Raw genomic sequence first — 17,157 nt, 5'->3', positions numbered from 1 at the left:
CAAGTTAAAAAACAAAAGAAATAGGAGGTAGATTAGGTATAGGGTATAGCAACTTAGAGAACACTGTAAGAATTTTGACTATTTTTCTGTGTAAGATGGTAAGCCATTGGGTGTTTTAACGCTTATTTATTTTTTTTTTTTTTTTTTTTTTTTAAATTTTTTTTTTTTCAACGTTTATTTATTTTTGGGACAGAGAGAGACAGAGCATGAACGGGGGAGGGGCAGAGAGAGAGGGAGACACAGGATCGGAAACAGGCTCCAGGCTCTGAGCCATCAGCCCAGAGCCTGACGCGGGGCTCGAACTCACGGACCGCGAGATCGTGACCTGGCTGAAGTCGGACGCTTAACCGACTGCGCCACCCAGGCGCCCCAATGCTTATTTATTTTTGAGAGAGGGGCGCCTGGGTGGCTGAGTCGGTTAAGCATCCGACTTCGGCTCAGGTCATGATCTTGTGGTTCGCGAGTTCGAGCCCTGCATTGGACTCTGTGCTGAAGACAGAGAGAGAGAGAGAGAGAGAGAGAGAGAGAGAGAGAGAGAGAGAATGCAAGCAGGGGAGGGGCAGAGAGAGACACACAGAATCTGAAGCAGACTCCGGGCTCTGAGCTGTCAGCACAGAGCCCAGTGTGGGGCTCAAACTCAAGAACTGCAAGATCATGACCTGAGTTGAATCAGCTGCTCAACTGACTGAGCCACCCAGACGCCACAGTCATTGGAGAGTTTTGAACAGAGAAGGGACATGAGCTGATTCACACTTATTATTCAGTGCATATTTAATTAAGCATTTACTGTGTGGCATATTCTGTGTTAGGCACTGGAGATGCTGTAGTGAATAAGACAAGCATAATCACTGATGGAATTTACATTCTCTAAGAGAGAAAAAGATAGTAAATCAATAAAGAAACAATCAAACAAGATAATCTCTGATCTTAAGAAGCCCTAAGAAGGAAAGAGAGTGATAAGACAGAGCATAAGTATATATCTATTTGTAAGCAAAGGCCTTTTTGAGGTGGAAACATTTGAACTAAGCACTAAAGAATGAGAAAGAGTTAGCTATGTGAAGAGTTGGGGAAAGTCATTCCAAGCAGAGGGAAGTAGTAAGTGCAAAGGCCATGAGGCAGGAAGGACTTTATATGGTAAGGAATATAAAGGAGGCCAGTGTGGCCAAAGTAAGTCAGCAAATGCAAGGGGACAGGTAGGAGTTGGATTGTATAAGACCTTGTATTCTAGGCACAGCTGGAAATCACTGGATCAAAAGAGTGACATGGGTTTCAAGATAATAACTCTGGCTACATGTAGATAACTAGAAGGAACTAAAGTGGAAGCCCCCAATCCATCACATTCATGCAGCAAATGTTTTCAGAAGGAATAAATACAATTGTTATGTCTGGATGACAATAACTCAATAAAGTTGGTTTAAGAAAAGCTATGGACCTTCCTCAGGAAACTCTAGAAGACTCCACTGCACAAAATTCTGCCTATAGCTTCCTGGATGTTCACAGACTCCAATGGCACCTATATTTAGCAACCTTGTATTGCCACTTCTCCCTAGGAAGAAAACACTAAGGATGATCTCCAGGGCCTATAGAAAGATTATATATAAGAGATCATTTGAAACTCTTCTTAAAATTTTTTTTAATGTTTTATTTATTTTTGAGACAAACAGAGACAGGATGCGAGCAGGGGAGGGGTAGAGACAGGGGGAGGCACAGAATCCGAAGCAGGCTCCAGGTTCTGAACTGTCAGCACAGAGCCTGATGTGGGGCTTGAACCCATGAACCGTGAGATCAAGACCTGAGCTGAAGTCAGATGCTCAGCCAACTGAGCCACCCAGGTGTCCCTGAAACTCTTCTTTAGTCTGCAGCCAAAATTAGAGGTTGAAGCATGTAGAAAGAAGACCAACGTGATGACAGAATAGTAGGGTAGTCAGTGATGGCTGCATTGACCCGAGAGAAAAAAGGAAGTAGCATAGTTTGAGGGACTGAACTTACTTCAATAAGGAGGTGGAAAGCTTGGATTTATTTCCAATGTGAGAAATAAAAAAGTTAATGGAATGCTGTCCTTTTAATAAGCATGGCTGTTAGAATGTTTATACCAAAGACAAAATCTCTACGAAAAAAATCTAGCATTAGGATCTAGCATTCTTCACTAACTTCTCTTCCAATTAGATTGGAGAAATGATGGCTGGAGACAGAAGCTCTAGTGCCTGGAAGATCTACTAGGAAAGAGCAAAAAGATTCACAGATTAAAAAAGGAATAGATCCCGGAAAGAGGATCTTAGTTTTGATGAACTCTTTCCAGGAGTTATGGGAAAGCATTCAGAACTGAGAAGTGAGTGAGTGAAAGAGACAAATGAGAGGATTTAAAAAGGGGTGCCACAGAACCTTCTTCTGTAGGATGCTGGGAGATATTTAGGGGCTCCTGAGTAGCTCAGTCAGTTAAGTGTCTGACTCTGATTTCGGCTCAGGTCATGGGACTGAGCCCTGCATCGGCTCAGTGCTGGGCATGAAGGCTTCTTAAGATTCTGCCACTTCCCCCACCCTCAAAAAAGTTGATTTACTTACATTTGCTGTTTGACTTTATTAATTCAAATATGACACTGCACAGAGTCTAGGCCACTGTTACATTTATTTACTCACTTATTCAAAAATATTTGCTATGTTATTATGTTCTAGCTCTTGTGTTAAGCAACAGGGATGCAAAATTAATAAACGTGGTACCTGGCCTCAAACTGCTCAAATTTTAGAGGGGCAGATACGTGAATAATGCTAAGTGCTATGGTATTATACATGGAGCACGAAGAAGTCATCAGTTTGGGAAGTCATACATAGGAGGGGAAATAGGCAGTAGTAGGGTGGCTATGGATCCTTCTTCCTGTGTGACTGAAGGGCTGCTTACCTTCAAGCTGAGATGTCTGGATGAGCACTTTAGAACTTCAGCCATGCTGACTGTGGCCCGTTCCCGCTCATGGTCTTTGGTTGATTGTAACCAGGGGTCCATTTGCTGTGAAAAAATAGGGGAGACTAAATGGTTTACCAGAATGATTTGGGATAACATCTTTATTCTGTTTAGAAGAAAATACGGAGAGAGAATTTCTACATGTCACCACTGTATCTGAAAAGGTCTTCCTAAATGATCAGTTAGGGTTGTAAATGAAAGTGGTGCAAAGGCAAACAAGGCATAAAGACCTGGGGTCAGATGGGCTGGCTTCTACAGAGGCTTATTTTCTAGACTTATTTTTCCCTTCATCCCACTTTCTTCCATTATTTATCCTATTCTCCTGTGTTTCTAGCCTTCTGAAATCTCTTCGGAAGGAAAGAAAATCAAGGCTGTGGTATTAAAGAACTCTGAGGATGAGAAATTGCATCTGCTTGTAACAGTCAGGGAAGGATTCCCAGAGAAGAAAACATTCATAATTAGGAACTTCATAAAGGTTACATTTCATGGCCCCATGTGGCAAAAAAAAAAAAAAAAAAAAAAAAAAAAAGTGGCATTTTAGGTAGAAGAAACAGCTTGGATAAAGCTGCCAACATAGGAAAGAAAGTACAAGGCACAACTGGATAAAGGAGAGAAAGCCAATATGGCTGGAGTGCTGATTTACAAATATAAGAGGAAGGAGAAATAAGGTGAAGGTCAGTTGTGGCAAAGATAAATGTCCATCTGCACTTAGGCACAGATGATTCCTAATAGCTTCAAGGGCTACTCCTTTCTGGGATATCTGCATTTTAATAAGGGGCAAGAGGAGCAGATGCTTGAACTGCAGTGAATGCATTCCAATGAGCAAATTCCTAATGATGGAATGGCATACGCTGGAATGGATACAGGTGAGGACAGGGCGTTATCAATGACCTTGAATCCTACCTGGTAGGCACCTATTTACTCATTCATGAGGCTCACTCTGTTCTCTGGTCACTGACTGAAACATTGCTATGGTAGTAAGCAATAGTAATTTAAGGAATAATTATAGCAACCTTTTAAATCACATATTGAAGGCCATTTATTCAATACTCACTGTAATTACTATTTCAATTTAAAAGTAATGAGACTCTGAGAAGGCTCATTTCTGCTGAATTTATAACCACTGAATGGCACAGAGTCAGAATTTGAACCCAAGTCTGACTAAACACTGATAGCTGATACTCTTTTTAATTTTTTTTTATGTTTGTTTATTTTGAGAGTGGCGGGGCGGGGGGGTGAACACAAGCAGGGGAGGGGCAGAGAGGGAGCAAGAGAGAATCCCAAGCAAGCTCCATGCTGTCAGCACAGAGCCCAATGCAAAGCTTAATCAAACAAACTGTGAGATCGTGACCTGAGCCGATATCAAGAGTCGGATGCTTAACCGACTGAGTCACCCAGGCGCCCCAATAGCTGATACTCTTAACTATTATGCTATCTCTTAAAACTTAATCCTTTCACATTTTTGTCTTCCACTTTCACCAGTTAATAAAAATAGTTTCCCCTTCTCTCTGATATCCTATTTACCTTAAAAATGGTGTCGAGATTTTCCAAATGTGGGTCTTTTACTACCAAACTCTGGAGCATCTCAGAGAATGCCTGAAGTGTCTGCCTGTAGAGAGACTGAAAAGGCATAGGATCAGTGATGTCCCCCCCCACACCCCCGCCATGAAGTTCCCCAACACTATACTTTTTTTGCTTCTATATAGAATTTTACTTTTCTTTTTCTTTCCAAGTTTTTATTTCAATTCCTGTTAGTTAACAGAGTTTAATATTAGTTTCAGGTGTAAATTTAATGATTCATCACTTCCATACAACACCCAGTGCTCACCCCAACAAGTGCCCTGCTTAATGCCCATCACCCATCTAGCCCAGCCCCCCCCCTCTGCCAGTAACACTGTTTCTTCTCTATAGTTACGAATCTATTTCTTGAGGGGCCTGGGTGGTTCAGTTGGTTGGGCATCCAACTCTTGACTTCAGGTCATGATCTCACGGTTCATGAGTTCAAGCCTTATATTGGGCTCTGTGCTGACAGCATGGAGCCTGCTTGGGATTCTCTCTCTCCCTCTCTCTGTCCCTCCCCAGCTTGCATTCTCTTTCTTAAAAATAAATATAAACACTTATTTTTTTTTTAAAAAGCCAGTTTCTTGGTTTTCATCTCTTTTCCTTCCCTCCCATGTTTGTTTGTTTTGTTCCTTAACTTCCACATATGAGTGAAATCATACGGTATTTGTTTTTCTCTGACTTATTTCACTTAGCATAATTCTAACTCCATCCACATCTTCGTAAATGGCAAGATTTCATTCTTTTTTATGGCTGAGTAATATTCCATTGTGGTGTGTGTGTGTGTGTGTGTGTGTGTGTGTGTGTAGACACACCACATCTTCTTTATCCATCTGTCAGTCTATGAACATTTGGGCTCCTTCCATAATTTGGCTATTGGTGATAGTGCTGCTATAAACATCAGGGTGTATGTATCCCTTTGAAACTCTATTTTTGTATCCTTTGGGTAAATACCTAGAAGTGCAATTGCTGGATCATAGGATAGGTCTGTTTTGTTTTTTTTTTTTTTTTAGTGTTTTTATTTTTAAGCAATCTCTTTACCCAACATGGGGCTTGAGATCAAGAGTCACATGCTCTTCCAACTGAGCCAGCCAGGTGCCCTGTAGAGTAGTTTTATTTTTAACTTCTTAAGGAGCCTTCATACTGTTTTCCAGAATGGCTGCACCCATTTGCATTCCCATCAACTACAATGTACACTTTTAAGGCTCCATTATCTTTGAGTAAAGGCACAGAACCAATGTAAAAGTACTGGTAGGCAGTTTGTGAGCTGAGGTGAAATAATATATTCACTTTATTTATTTTCTTTTTTTATTATTTTTTTTTACATCACGTCATAGTTAACATATAGTGTAATAATGATTTCAGGAATAGAATTATAACTAAATATAAACTATTTATATTATTATTATATAGTTATAGTTATATATATATTTATATATATAGTTATATATATATATAACTATATATTATAGTTACTATGATAACTAAATATAAACTATTATAAATAACTAAATAGAATAGTTATTCATCACTAAACACTCAGTGCTCATCCCAACAAGTGCCCTCCTTAATGCCCCTCACCCCTTTAGCCCTTCCCCCTACCCAACACCCGGCCAGCAGCCCTCAGTTTGTTCTCTATATTTAAAAGTCTCTTATGGGGGGCGCCTGGGTGGCGCAGTCGGTTAAGAGTCCGACTTCAGCCAGGTCACGATCTCGCGGTCCGTGAGTTCGAGCCCCGCGTCGGGCTCTGGGCTGATGGCTCAGAGCCTGGAGCCTGTTTCCGATTCTGTGTCTCCCTCTCTCTCTGCCCCTCCCCCGTTCATGCTGTGTCTCTCTCTGTCCCAAAAATAAATAAACGTTGAAAAAAAAAATTTAAAAAAAAAGTCTCTTATGGTTTGTCTCCCTCTGTGTTTTTATATTATTTTGCTCCCCTTCCCTTATGTTCATCTGTTTTGTATCTTAAATTCCACATGAGTGAAGTCATATGATATCTGTCTTTCTCTGACTTATTTCGCTTAGCATAATACATTCTAGTTCCATCCACGTTATTGCAAATGGCAAGATTTCATTATTTAAAAATTTTTTAACATTTATTTATTTTTGAGAGACAGAGAGAGACAGAGCACAGCAGGGGAGGGGCAGAGAGAGAGAGGAAGACACAGAATCCAAAGCAGGCCCCAGGCTCGGAGCTTCCAGCACAGAGCCTGACATGGGAATCGAACCCACGAACCATGAAATCATGACCTGAGCCGAAGTTGGCACTTAACCAACTGAGCCACCCAGGCACCCCAAGATTTCATTCTTTTTGATTGCCGAGTAACATTCCACTGTGTGTGTGTATATATACAATGCATATTATATATACATATATATATGTATGTGTATATATATATATACACACACACACACCTGTGTGTATATATATATATATATATATATATATATAAAATGAATGTTTTATACACACACACACACACACACACACACACACCACATCTTTTTTTTTTTTTTTCCAACGTTTATTTATTTTTGGGACAGAGAGAGACAGAGCATGAATGGGGGAGGGGCAGAGAGAGAGGGAGACACAGAATCGGAAACAGGCTCCAGGCTCTGAGCCATCAGCCCAGAGCCCGACGCGGGGCTTGAACTCACGGACCGCGAGATCATGACCTGGCTGAAGTCGGACGCTTAACCGACTGCGCCACCCAGGCACCCCACACCACATCTTCTTTATCCATTCATCAGTCAATGGACATTTGGGGTCTTTCCATACTTTGGCTATTGTCGATAGTGCTGCTATAAACATTGGGGTGCATGTGCCCCTTCAAATCAGCACTCCTGTAAACTTTGGATAAATACCTAGTAGTGCAATTGCTGGGTTGTAGGGTAGTTCTCTATTTTTAATTTTTTGAGGAGCCTCCATACTGTTTTCCAGAGTGGCTGCACCAGTTTGCATTCCCAAAGCAGTGCAAAAGGGTTCCTCTTTCTCCACATCCTCGCCAACATCTATTGTTGCCTGAGTTAATTTTAGCCATTCTGACAGGTGTGAGGTGGTATCTCACTGTGGTTTTGATTTGTATTTCCCTGATAATGAGTGATGTTGAGCATTTTTTCATGTGTCTGTTAGTCATCTAGCTGTCTTCCTTGGAAAACATGTCTTTTGCCCATTTCTTCACTGGAGTATTTGTTTTTGGGATGTTGATTTTGATAAGTTCTTTATAGATTTTGGATACTAATCCTTTATCTGATATGTCATTTGCAAATATCTTCTCCCATTCCATCTGTTGCCTTTTAGTTTTGCTGATTGTTTCCTTCGCTGTGCAGAAGCTTTTATCTTGATAAGGTCCCAATAGTTTTGTTTTGTTTCCCTTGCATCTAGAGACATGTCAAGTAAGACATTGCTTTGGCCGAGGTCAAAGAGGATGTTGCCTATTTTTTCTCCTCTAGGATTTTGATGGCTTCCTGTCTTACATTTAGGTCTTTCATACATTTTGAGTTTATTTTTGTGTATGGTGTAAGAAAGTGGTCCAGGTCCAGGTTTTGCATGTTGCTGTCCAGTTTTCCCAACACCATTTGCTGGAGAGACTGTCTTTTTTCCATTGGATATTCTTTCCTGCTTTGTCACAGATCAATTGGCCATAAGTTTGTAGGTCCATTCTGGGTTCTCTATTCTGTTCCATTGATTTATGTGTCTGTTTTTGTGCTAGTACCATACTGTCTTGATGATTACAGCTTTTTAATACAGTTTGAAGTCTGGAATTGTGATGCCTCCGGCTTTGGTTTTCTTTTTCAGGATCACTTTGGCTATTCAGGGTCTTTTCTGGTTCCATACAAATTTTAGGATTCTTTGTTCTGGCTCTGTAAAGAATGCTGGTGTTATTTTGATAGCGATTACATTGAATATGTAGATTGCTTTGGGTAGTATCAACATTTTAACAATATTTTTTCTTCCAATCCATGAGCATGGAATGTTTATCCATTTTTTTGTGTCTTCTTCAGTTTCTTTCATAAGCTTTCTATAGTTTTCAGTGTATAGATTTTTCACCTCTTTGGTTAGGTTTATTCCTATGTATTTTATGGGTTTTGGTGCAATTGTAAATGGGATCAATTCCTTGATTTCTCTTTCTGCTGCTTCATTATTGGTGTATAGAAATGCAACCGACTTCTGTACATTGATTTTATATTCTGCGACTTTGCTGAATTCATGGATTAGTTCTAGCAGGTTTTTGGTGAAATCCTTTGGGATTTCCACACAGAGTATCATATTGTCTGCAAAGAGTGAAAGTTTGACTTCCTCCTTGCCGATTTGGATGCCTTTTATCTCTTTATGTTGTCTGATTGCTGAGGCTAGGACTTCCAATATATGTTGAATAACAGTGCTGAGACTGGACATCCTTATCATGTTCCTGACCTTAGGGGAAAGCTCTCAGTTTTTCCCCATTGAGGATAACATTAGCAGTGGGTCTTTCATATATGGCTTTCATGATCTTGAGGTATGATCCTTATATCATATATAGGATCCATATATCCTTTTCTTGAGGTTTGTTTTTTTTTTTTATCAAAAAGGACACTGTATTTTGTCAAATTCTTTCTCTGCATCTATGACAGGATCAGGTGGTTCTTATCCTTTTTTAAAATTAATATAAGGTATCATATTGATTGATTTGCAGATTTTGAACCAGCCCTGCATCCCAGGAATAAATGTCACTTGATCATGGTGAAATATTCTTTTAATGTATTATTAGATCCAGTTGGCTAGTATCTTGTTGAGAATTTATGCATCCATTATCATCAGAGAAATTGGTCTGTAGTTCTCATTTTTATTGGGGTCTTTGGTTTTGGAATCAAGGTAATGCTGGCCTCATAAAATGAGTTTGGAAGTTTTCTTTCCATCTCTATTCTTTGGAATAGCTTCAAAAGAATAGGTGTTAACTCTTCTTTAAATGTTTGGTAGAATTACTCTGGAAAGCCATCCAACCCTGGACTTTTGTTTGTTGGGAGATTTTTTATTACTGATACAATTTCCTTACTGGTTATGGGTCTGTTCAAATTTTCTATTTCTTCCTGTTTGTTTTGGTAATTTATATGTTTCTAGGAATTAGTCCATTTCTTCCAGATTGCCCATTTATTGGCATATAATTTCTCATAAAATTATCTTATTATTGTTTATATTTCTTCAGTGTTGGTTGTGATCTCTCTTCTTTCATTTGTGATTTTATTTATTTGGGTCCTTTCCTTTTTCTTTTTGATCAATCTGGCTAGGGGTTTATCAACTTTGTTAATTCTTTCAAAGAACCAGCTCCTGGTTTCATTGATCTGTTCTATTGTTTTTTTGATTTTGGTATCATTGATTTCTGCTCTGATCTTTATTATTTCCCATCTTCTGCTGGTTTGGGGCTTTCTTTGCTGTTCTTTTTCTAGCTCTTTAAGGTTAGGTTCTGTATTTGAGACCTTTCTTCCTTCTTTAGGAATGCCTGGATTGCTATATACTTCTCTCTTATGACTGCCTTCTGCATCCCATCAGTTTTGGGCTCTCGTGTTTTCATTTTCATTGGGTTCCATGTACTTTCTAATTTCCTCTTTAATTTCTTGGTTAACCCATTCATTCTTTAGTAGGACATTCTTTAATCTCCAAGTATTTATGGTCTTCCCAAATTTTTCTTGTGGTTGATTTCAAGTTTCACAGCATTGGGGTCTCGAAATATGCAAGGTATGATCTCGATCTTTTTGTACTTGTTGAGGGCTGATTTGTGTCCCAGTATGTGATCTATTCTGGAGAATGTTCCATATACAATATATTAATTTTAAATAGACATTTCAGCCTTATTGGGAACACAGTTAACTGATTCTAACTACAGTTGGGAAATTAGGGCCATCAAAATAGTTTTAAAGTGTGACTTGTGACTTTTTCTGACATCTTGCATTTTTTTTAGAGTGATCTCTACTCCAAACATGGGGCTTGAAATCGTGACCCTGAGATCAAGAGTCCCCTGCTCTACAGACTGAGCCAGCCAGGTGCTCCTTCTTTCTGACATCTTGAAACAAAGGGGACTTAAGTCCCCTTTGGCAACTGCTTTACCAACCAGTTTACTAGCTGCAGATGAAAATCAAGGCCTTTGAATTTTTTTTCCCTCTCTGCCTGAAAGCTTCCCCTCCAGAGATATTCATACCATCTTTTCAACAGTCCCTTCATCAGGAAGACTTTCCCTAACCACCTACGTAAAAAAGCCCCTGTGCCTCCCAATCACACTACTCTTTGTCCTCCTCTTTCCCTGTTTTATTTTTTTCATAGCACTTTACTACCACCAGATATGATATTTATCAGTGGTTTGTATCTCTGCACTGGGATGTAAGCTCCCCAGATTAGAGAGTGTAGTGTTGTATTTCTGTTGTCTCTCATGATACTTAGCACATGATAATCCTAAATATCTGCCAAGTATATGGACCATTCCCACCTACTTCAAAGTCAAAAGCCAAGAGAAAAAGAAAGAAAGAAAGAAAGAAAGAAAGAAGACAAAGAGGAAAAAAAAAAGCTATTTAATTTAACTCCCTATTTTATTCACCAGATTTGGCTTAAATGATTTTTGGCTGGTTCCAAAAAATCAAATGCACTATCAAAGGCCATGATCAGCTGACGCTGTGGATGGCACGTTATTAAAGCAAAGCATGGGTTACTACCTCTGTGTTGTAGGATCCACTTGGCACGATTTCCTCCAGCTGGGTAAGAGTCTTTACAGGGGGCAGAGTGATTATACTTTTTGTGAGAAGACTGAAAAAGTCAGCTCGATCTTCAGAGCCAAGTAGCAAATGGACATCTTGGTAACTAAAAAAAGACAGTTTGGGAGTAGTGAGCTGGGAAGAATCTGATTTGACATTGATAAGCAGGGATCAAAGTAACCCAAGAGGAAAGGGTGGACCAATTGGTGTATCATTCTGATGGAAGAGACAAATGGCGTGCTTGTTAGCCTGTTTAGACAAATCTCATAAAAGGTTAGAGGAAGAGTTTCAGGGCTCAGAGGCTCCATTCTTCTCCCCTCTCCCTCCCCGCCTTCCCAAGAGGTTATTGGAGTGACATCCTTCCAGGGTTTTTCCAGTTCAACCATGGAGAAAAGCCTGCTACAGTCTAACATAGTAAACCACAACTTGCCAAAGGGTGTTCTGCTGAACATTTGTTAGTTTGGAGAATGGTGGGTTGGGCCAAGTTCAAAAATACTTTTCAACTACAGGGGTGAGTGAGTGGCTCAGTTGGTTGACTCCTGATTTCAGCTCAGGTCATAATACCAGGGTCGTGGGATCAAGTCCTGCATCAGGCTCTGTGCTGAGTGTGGAGCATGCTTAAGATTCTCTCTCTTTCCCTCTGCCCCCCTCCCTTGCTTGTGCTCTCTCCAGATATATAAAAAATAAATATGAAAAAAACTTTACAGGATTTCTTGGGATCATTAATAAGTTAGTATGCCATACAAATCTCCAAGAAAGACAAACAGCAGGCCCCTCCAAATTTCTTGGACTATGGAACTGTACTGTCATGAAACATAAATGAGAGTAACTTTCCAATGAATATACTTTGGACAAAACTGAACTCCAAAGAGGCTCCAATAAGGTCTTTCAGATACGGACGGTAGCATATATGAAATCAAATTTCTTACACACACACACAAAACATGGATTTGGCTTCCCCTTCCCTATATAAACTGTTTGCAAAAGTTCAAAATATGGAACATGTCAGTTGGCTCTGGTATTGACCCTGAATGAAAAACTGGGGCATGTGTAGTGGGCGGGGGCATATGGGTATCACCTGAGGTCAGCAATGGTGACAAAGACCTCCTGGTGCACAGGGCTGAAGAGAGAATGCAGAAGCTCCTCTTCTACCAGCATCTGCAATGAGAGGGAAAGAACTTTAAAGAGTCAAGAATGTGCCAAGTCCTTGGGCCAGATGATCAGAAATGTAGATGGCCTTCAAGAACAACAGCAGGAACTTCATTGGGCCCTGCTCCTTTGTTCCACAGGACTGGCAGCAGGACAGTGGCCAGGCTAGAAGATTATTCTCTGGAGCCAGAGCCTGAGGCCTGGCTCTGCCTCTTACTAGTCATTTGAGCTGACACAGGTTATTTAACCTCCTGTATCTCAGTTTCCTCATCTGTAAAATGAGGTGGTAACAGTACTATTTGCCATCACAGGGTGGTTGTGGATACTAAAGGAGCTAGTTCATAATACTTAGTAGCCCTTGATAACTGTTAGTGTCTGTTATTCGTCATTTTTATTACTTGTGATTATTTCCAGCTGAGGCATCTGAACCCCTGTTTCTACTAAACAGCACTCTGCTATAGTGCCTAATATTATTATGTTGGCTGTCCTAGAAAAGGACTAGCTTTCCAAAGTCCACATTGGCAGAGGGAAAGCTGCCTTGCTTTGTTGGAAATATCTGCAGAGTGACAGAGAAGAAAAAACAGAGATGTTAGGAGCTAGACAGCAGCTGGGTTTGGGCACTGGCTCTGCCACCCACTCCTTGTGGGACCCTGAATGTATTAACTTCCCTGGGCCTGACTTTCCTTATCTGTATAGAGATCCGTCTCAGGAGCTGATATAAATAGCAAATGTAAATGGTTATACTGGAAGCCTTGTTGGATTGTCTAGCCAGACTCTTTGGAAACTGGGTCATAGGAATGGGTACCTCACAGCCATGTTTCTGCTAAGTCGTCCTGTCCCACTAATCCCAGCTTATCCAGAAAGGAGTACACACTAAGGTAAATTAGATTCTTTGTCTCAGCACTCTGGAATTGAGACCACGAGCTTCAATCTCAGTGTAGCTGGCCTATTAAGAGGAGAATATTTTAAATTTGGGAACACTGTGCCCTATGAACAGGGTAACAGAGAGGGAGAATTTGGAGAAGAGAGGGGAGGGGAGAGACAGAGAGAAATGAAAATGTATGCAAAGGAGCAAAGATAAGAGATGGAGAGAAAGTTCTGAGTATGTGAACTCTGGGAGCACTCAGTTCTCAGAACTAAGAACAAATCTCCCCTTTTGTGTTTCAGCTGCCTCGAGTGGATGTCTCTTACCTGCCACCAAAAAGCCTCACTGGGAACTTAGAATAGTGTCCAGGAGGCAGTGATCAATAAATATTACTGTGTTCTCTTTCTTGACCCTTCCCAACTTTTCTCTTTCTCTTCTCACTTTCCAACGCTGGTCAAATTTTGCTGGTGGCCTGATGCTCTTCCTTATTTCCTCAAGGAGTTCACTTAATTTTATGGCTTTATAGTCTAGAAGGGACAAAGCATAAGACTCTGCCTTCAGCCCCCCAGGGCTCTCCTTGCCCACATCCAGTTATCTCAAGGGCATCACCACTAAGATCACTGCTATGACCTGAAAACTTGGTGTTTAAAAGTGGATTCATTATCTTTCCCCTCAAAGGACACACCTTCCCAGCATTCCATTGTTATCAATGGTGCTCTTTCCCAGGGCTCATAAAAGACATGATTTCTTTTTCTGCTTTATTCATTTCCCACATCCAATCAATCATGATGACAGCCACTGCCTGCTCTGTACAATATCTGATTCTCCATTCCTGCAGCCACACCCCTCACACTGGATGAAGGCAGCGCCTCGTAACTAAACCACCAGGCCTACAATCCCTTTTTACAATCAGTTGGGTATGAAAGTCTTATTATTTGTTCACAATTATGCTAACCACTATAGGGAATTCAGAAGTGAGAGGCTATTTTTTGTTTGTAAAGTATTTGTGTAGTAGAAACCTCTTGGGTGACTATCCAGAGCACAGCAATCATTCTTTCTCTGGGAACTGCCTCCAATACACAGACAGGGATGCCCAGAAATCATGTCATTACTATACGATGCTGCCCCCAAACATACCTAATTGATGAAGGAGTGGAGAACAGACCCAGTCTGAGCCAATTGGATTCCCTCTCCCAGAATCTGGAATTTTAATTTTTTTAATGTTTATTTATTTTTCAGAGAGAAAGAGAGAGAGATAGAGAGAGAGAGAGGGAGTGCAAGCTGGGGAGGGGCAGAGAGAGAGGGAAACACAGAATCTGAAGCAGGCTCCAGGCTCTGGGCAATCAGCACAGAGCCCGATGTGGGGCTTGAACCCATGAAATGCAAGATTATGACCTGAGCCGAAGTCAGACACTGAACCCAAGACTGAGCCACCCAAGCGCCCCCCAGAATCTGGAATTTGAGAATGACAGACACAGATTGAGAGCTGCTAGAGGTTTGAGTCATAGTCACTGGAGAGCAACCCCTGCCTTTGAGACCCCAGGAGTTGTCCTGGAACATGCTCTTCTGGAGGGTTGATTGTTAAACCTCTTCCTCAGATTCTAAGAGAGATATCCCAGCATGCTGTTTTTGTTTTTTCTTTTAACTTAAGTGAGCCAGAGTTGATTTGTATTGCTTTCTCCAATAAGAATCTTAACAAGTCTTAACAAAATGACGGAGTTTGTCTCAAAGGCCTTAACGAAAGCCAGACAGATATTATTGTCTCCATTTTTCAGGTGGAGCTAGAGGTTCAGAGAAGCTAAATGATTTGTCTAAGATCACATGGGTTGCGCTTGACATAACTGGAACTAGAATTCTGTCTTCTAATTCCTAAAATAGCTCTCTTTCCTCTCCACCATTCTGTTTCAGGGAGCTCAAACTCTCGCTGGCACAAATGGACAGTCTTTTCATATTAGTTCGGTCTACTCTGAAATCCTTCAGCATTTATTACCCATACAACTGAACAGTCTTCTGACACATCATTCTCATCCATTGCCTGCCTTGCTGCTCAAGTAAATACAGTGCCTGTTCAATACTAAGTGTACCTTTATTTACCAAACAACAAAATAGTAGCTGGGTTTTGTGGAGGACCCCAGGTACAGAATTAGGGTAGAGCCCCTAGCAGGCAGAGGAGAAGTAAGAGGCACTAAGGACAGGTCTGCCTCCATTAAAATTCCAGTAGAGTAGGTCTTAGTGCCTGTGTCTGCTGTTGGCCACCAACAGCATCTAAAAAGCACGCCCACTGCTATTCTGCTTATTTCTAGAACCCTGGCCTGGACAGAGCTATGTAGTAATTTGCCAGTCAAAGCCCCTACCCACTGGTCCCTTCTGTCTACCCTATCCATCACATCCTTCAAGCTTAATCAGAAGATCTATCTGGATTAATTTCACATCAATCTTATAATTTATTTATTTATTTATTTATTAAAATTTTTTTTTCAACTTTTTTTTGTTTTTTGTTTTTTGTTTTTTTTTGGTACAGAGAGAGACAGAGCATGAACAGGGGAGGGGCAGAGAGAGAGGGAGACACAGAATCGGAAACAGGCTCCAGGCTCCGGGCCATCAGCCCAGAGCCTGACGCGGGGCTTGAACTCACGGACCGCGAGATCGTGACCTGGCTGAAGTCGGACGCTTAACCGACTGCGCCACCCAGGTGCCCCTAAATTTTTTTTTTTTAATTTTTATTTTTTTGAGAGACAGAGTGCAAGTGGGAGGGGCAGAGAGAGAGGGAGACACAGAATCCGAAGCAGGCTCCAGGCTCTGAGCTGTCAGCACAGAGCCTGATGTAGGGCTTGAACTTGTGAACTGTGAGATCATGACCTGAGCGGAAGTCGAGTGCTTAACCAACTAGCCACCCAGAGGCCCAATCTTATCATTTCTTTACTCTACATCCCAGTTGCCATTGCATTTTTTTCTTTTCTATTAAAGTTCTCAACAGAATTTTTACAGCTTTTTTGACTTTGAGATAATAGACATACAATAAACAATACATATTTAAGTGTATAGTTTGATGACTTTGACTTATGTGTACATCCATGAAACACCATCACCACAATCAAGATAATAAACATATGGGGGTGTATGGGTGGCCCAGTCGGTTAAGCATCCAACTCTTAACTTTGGCTCAGGTCATGATCTCACGGCTTGTGAGTCTGAGCCCCCCATCAGGCTCTACACTGACGGCACAGAGCCTGCTTGGGATTCTGTCTCCCTCTCTCTCTGCCCCTCCCGGGCTTGCTCTCTCTCTCTCAAAATAATAAAAATAAACAACAAAAAAAAAGACAATGAACATATGGATCACTCCCTAAAGTTTTTTTGTGTTACTTTGTAACTTCTCACTCCTGTTTCTCCCCACTCTACTCCTATTTTCAGGTAACCACTGATCTGATGTCACCTTACATAAGTTTGCATTTTCTAGAATTTTATATAAATGGAATCATATGACATAGATCTTCTTTTTCTGGCTTCTTTCACACAGCATGATTATTTTGAGATTCATTCAAGTTGTAGCATGTATCAATAGTTTGTTCCTTTTTATTGCTGATAGTATTCCATTGTAAGGATATACCATAATGTGTTTATCCATTCATCTGTTGATGGGCATTTGTTTCCAGGGTTTAGCTATTATGAATTGAACTTCTATGAACATTTGTGTACATGTTTTTGTTTGGGCACGTGCTTTGTTTTACCTAGGAGTGGAACTGCCGGGTCATATGGTCAGTATTTAATATTCTAGTGGGTGTATAGTTGAATCTCACTGCGGTTTTAATTTGTTTTTCCCTAATCACAGTGAGGGAACGTCTTTTCATATGCTTATTTATAAATCTTCTTTCGTGGAGTATCATAATAGATCTTTTCCCCCATCCTTTCC

General features: G+C 40.7%; 1 protein-coding gene across 4 annotated transcripts in view; it reads right to left on the bottom strand.

Annotated features, from left to right (window-relative positions):
- MROH8 (maestro heat like repeat family member 8) overlaps positions 1–17,157 on the bottom strand; it is a 59,247-nt gene that overhangs the window by 30,234 nt on the left and 11,856 nt on the right. For all 4 annotated transcript variants that reach the window (XR_007150887.1, XR_007150888.1, XR_007150889.1 and 1 more), the window contains exons 5-8: positions 12,312–12,391; positions 11,195–11,339; positions 4,481–4,576; positions 2,897–3,001 (exon numbers count right to left, since the gene is read on the bottom strand). Coding sequence is in view for 1 of the 4 variants with exons in the window: in XM_047852643.1 (XP_047708599.1) it covers positions 2,897–3,001; positions 4,481–4,576; positions 11,195–11,339; positions 12,312–12,391 (426 nt within the window). In the remaining 3 variants the exon portion in view is untranslated. The remainder of the gene's footprint in view (positions 1–2,896; positions 3,002–4,480; positions 4,577–11,194; positions 11,340–12,311; positions 12,392–17,157) is intronic.

The sequence above is a fragment of the Prionailurus viverrinus genome, chromosome A3 (assembly GCF_022837055.1).
Source record: "Prionailurus viverrinus isolate Anna chromosome A3, UM_Priviv_1.0, whole genome shotgun sequence".
NCBI classification, from domain to species: Eukaryota; Metazoa; Chordata; class Mammalia; order Carnivora; family Felidae; genus Prionailurus; species Prionailurus viverrinus.
This window is presented reverse-complemented; position numbering and strand designations above follow the sequence as displayed.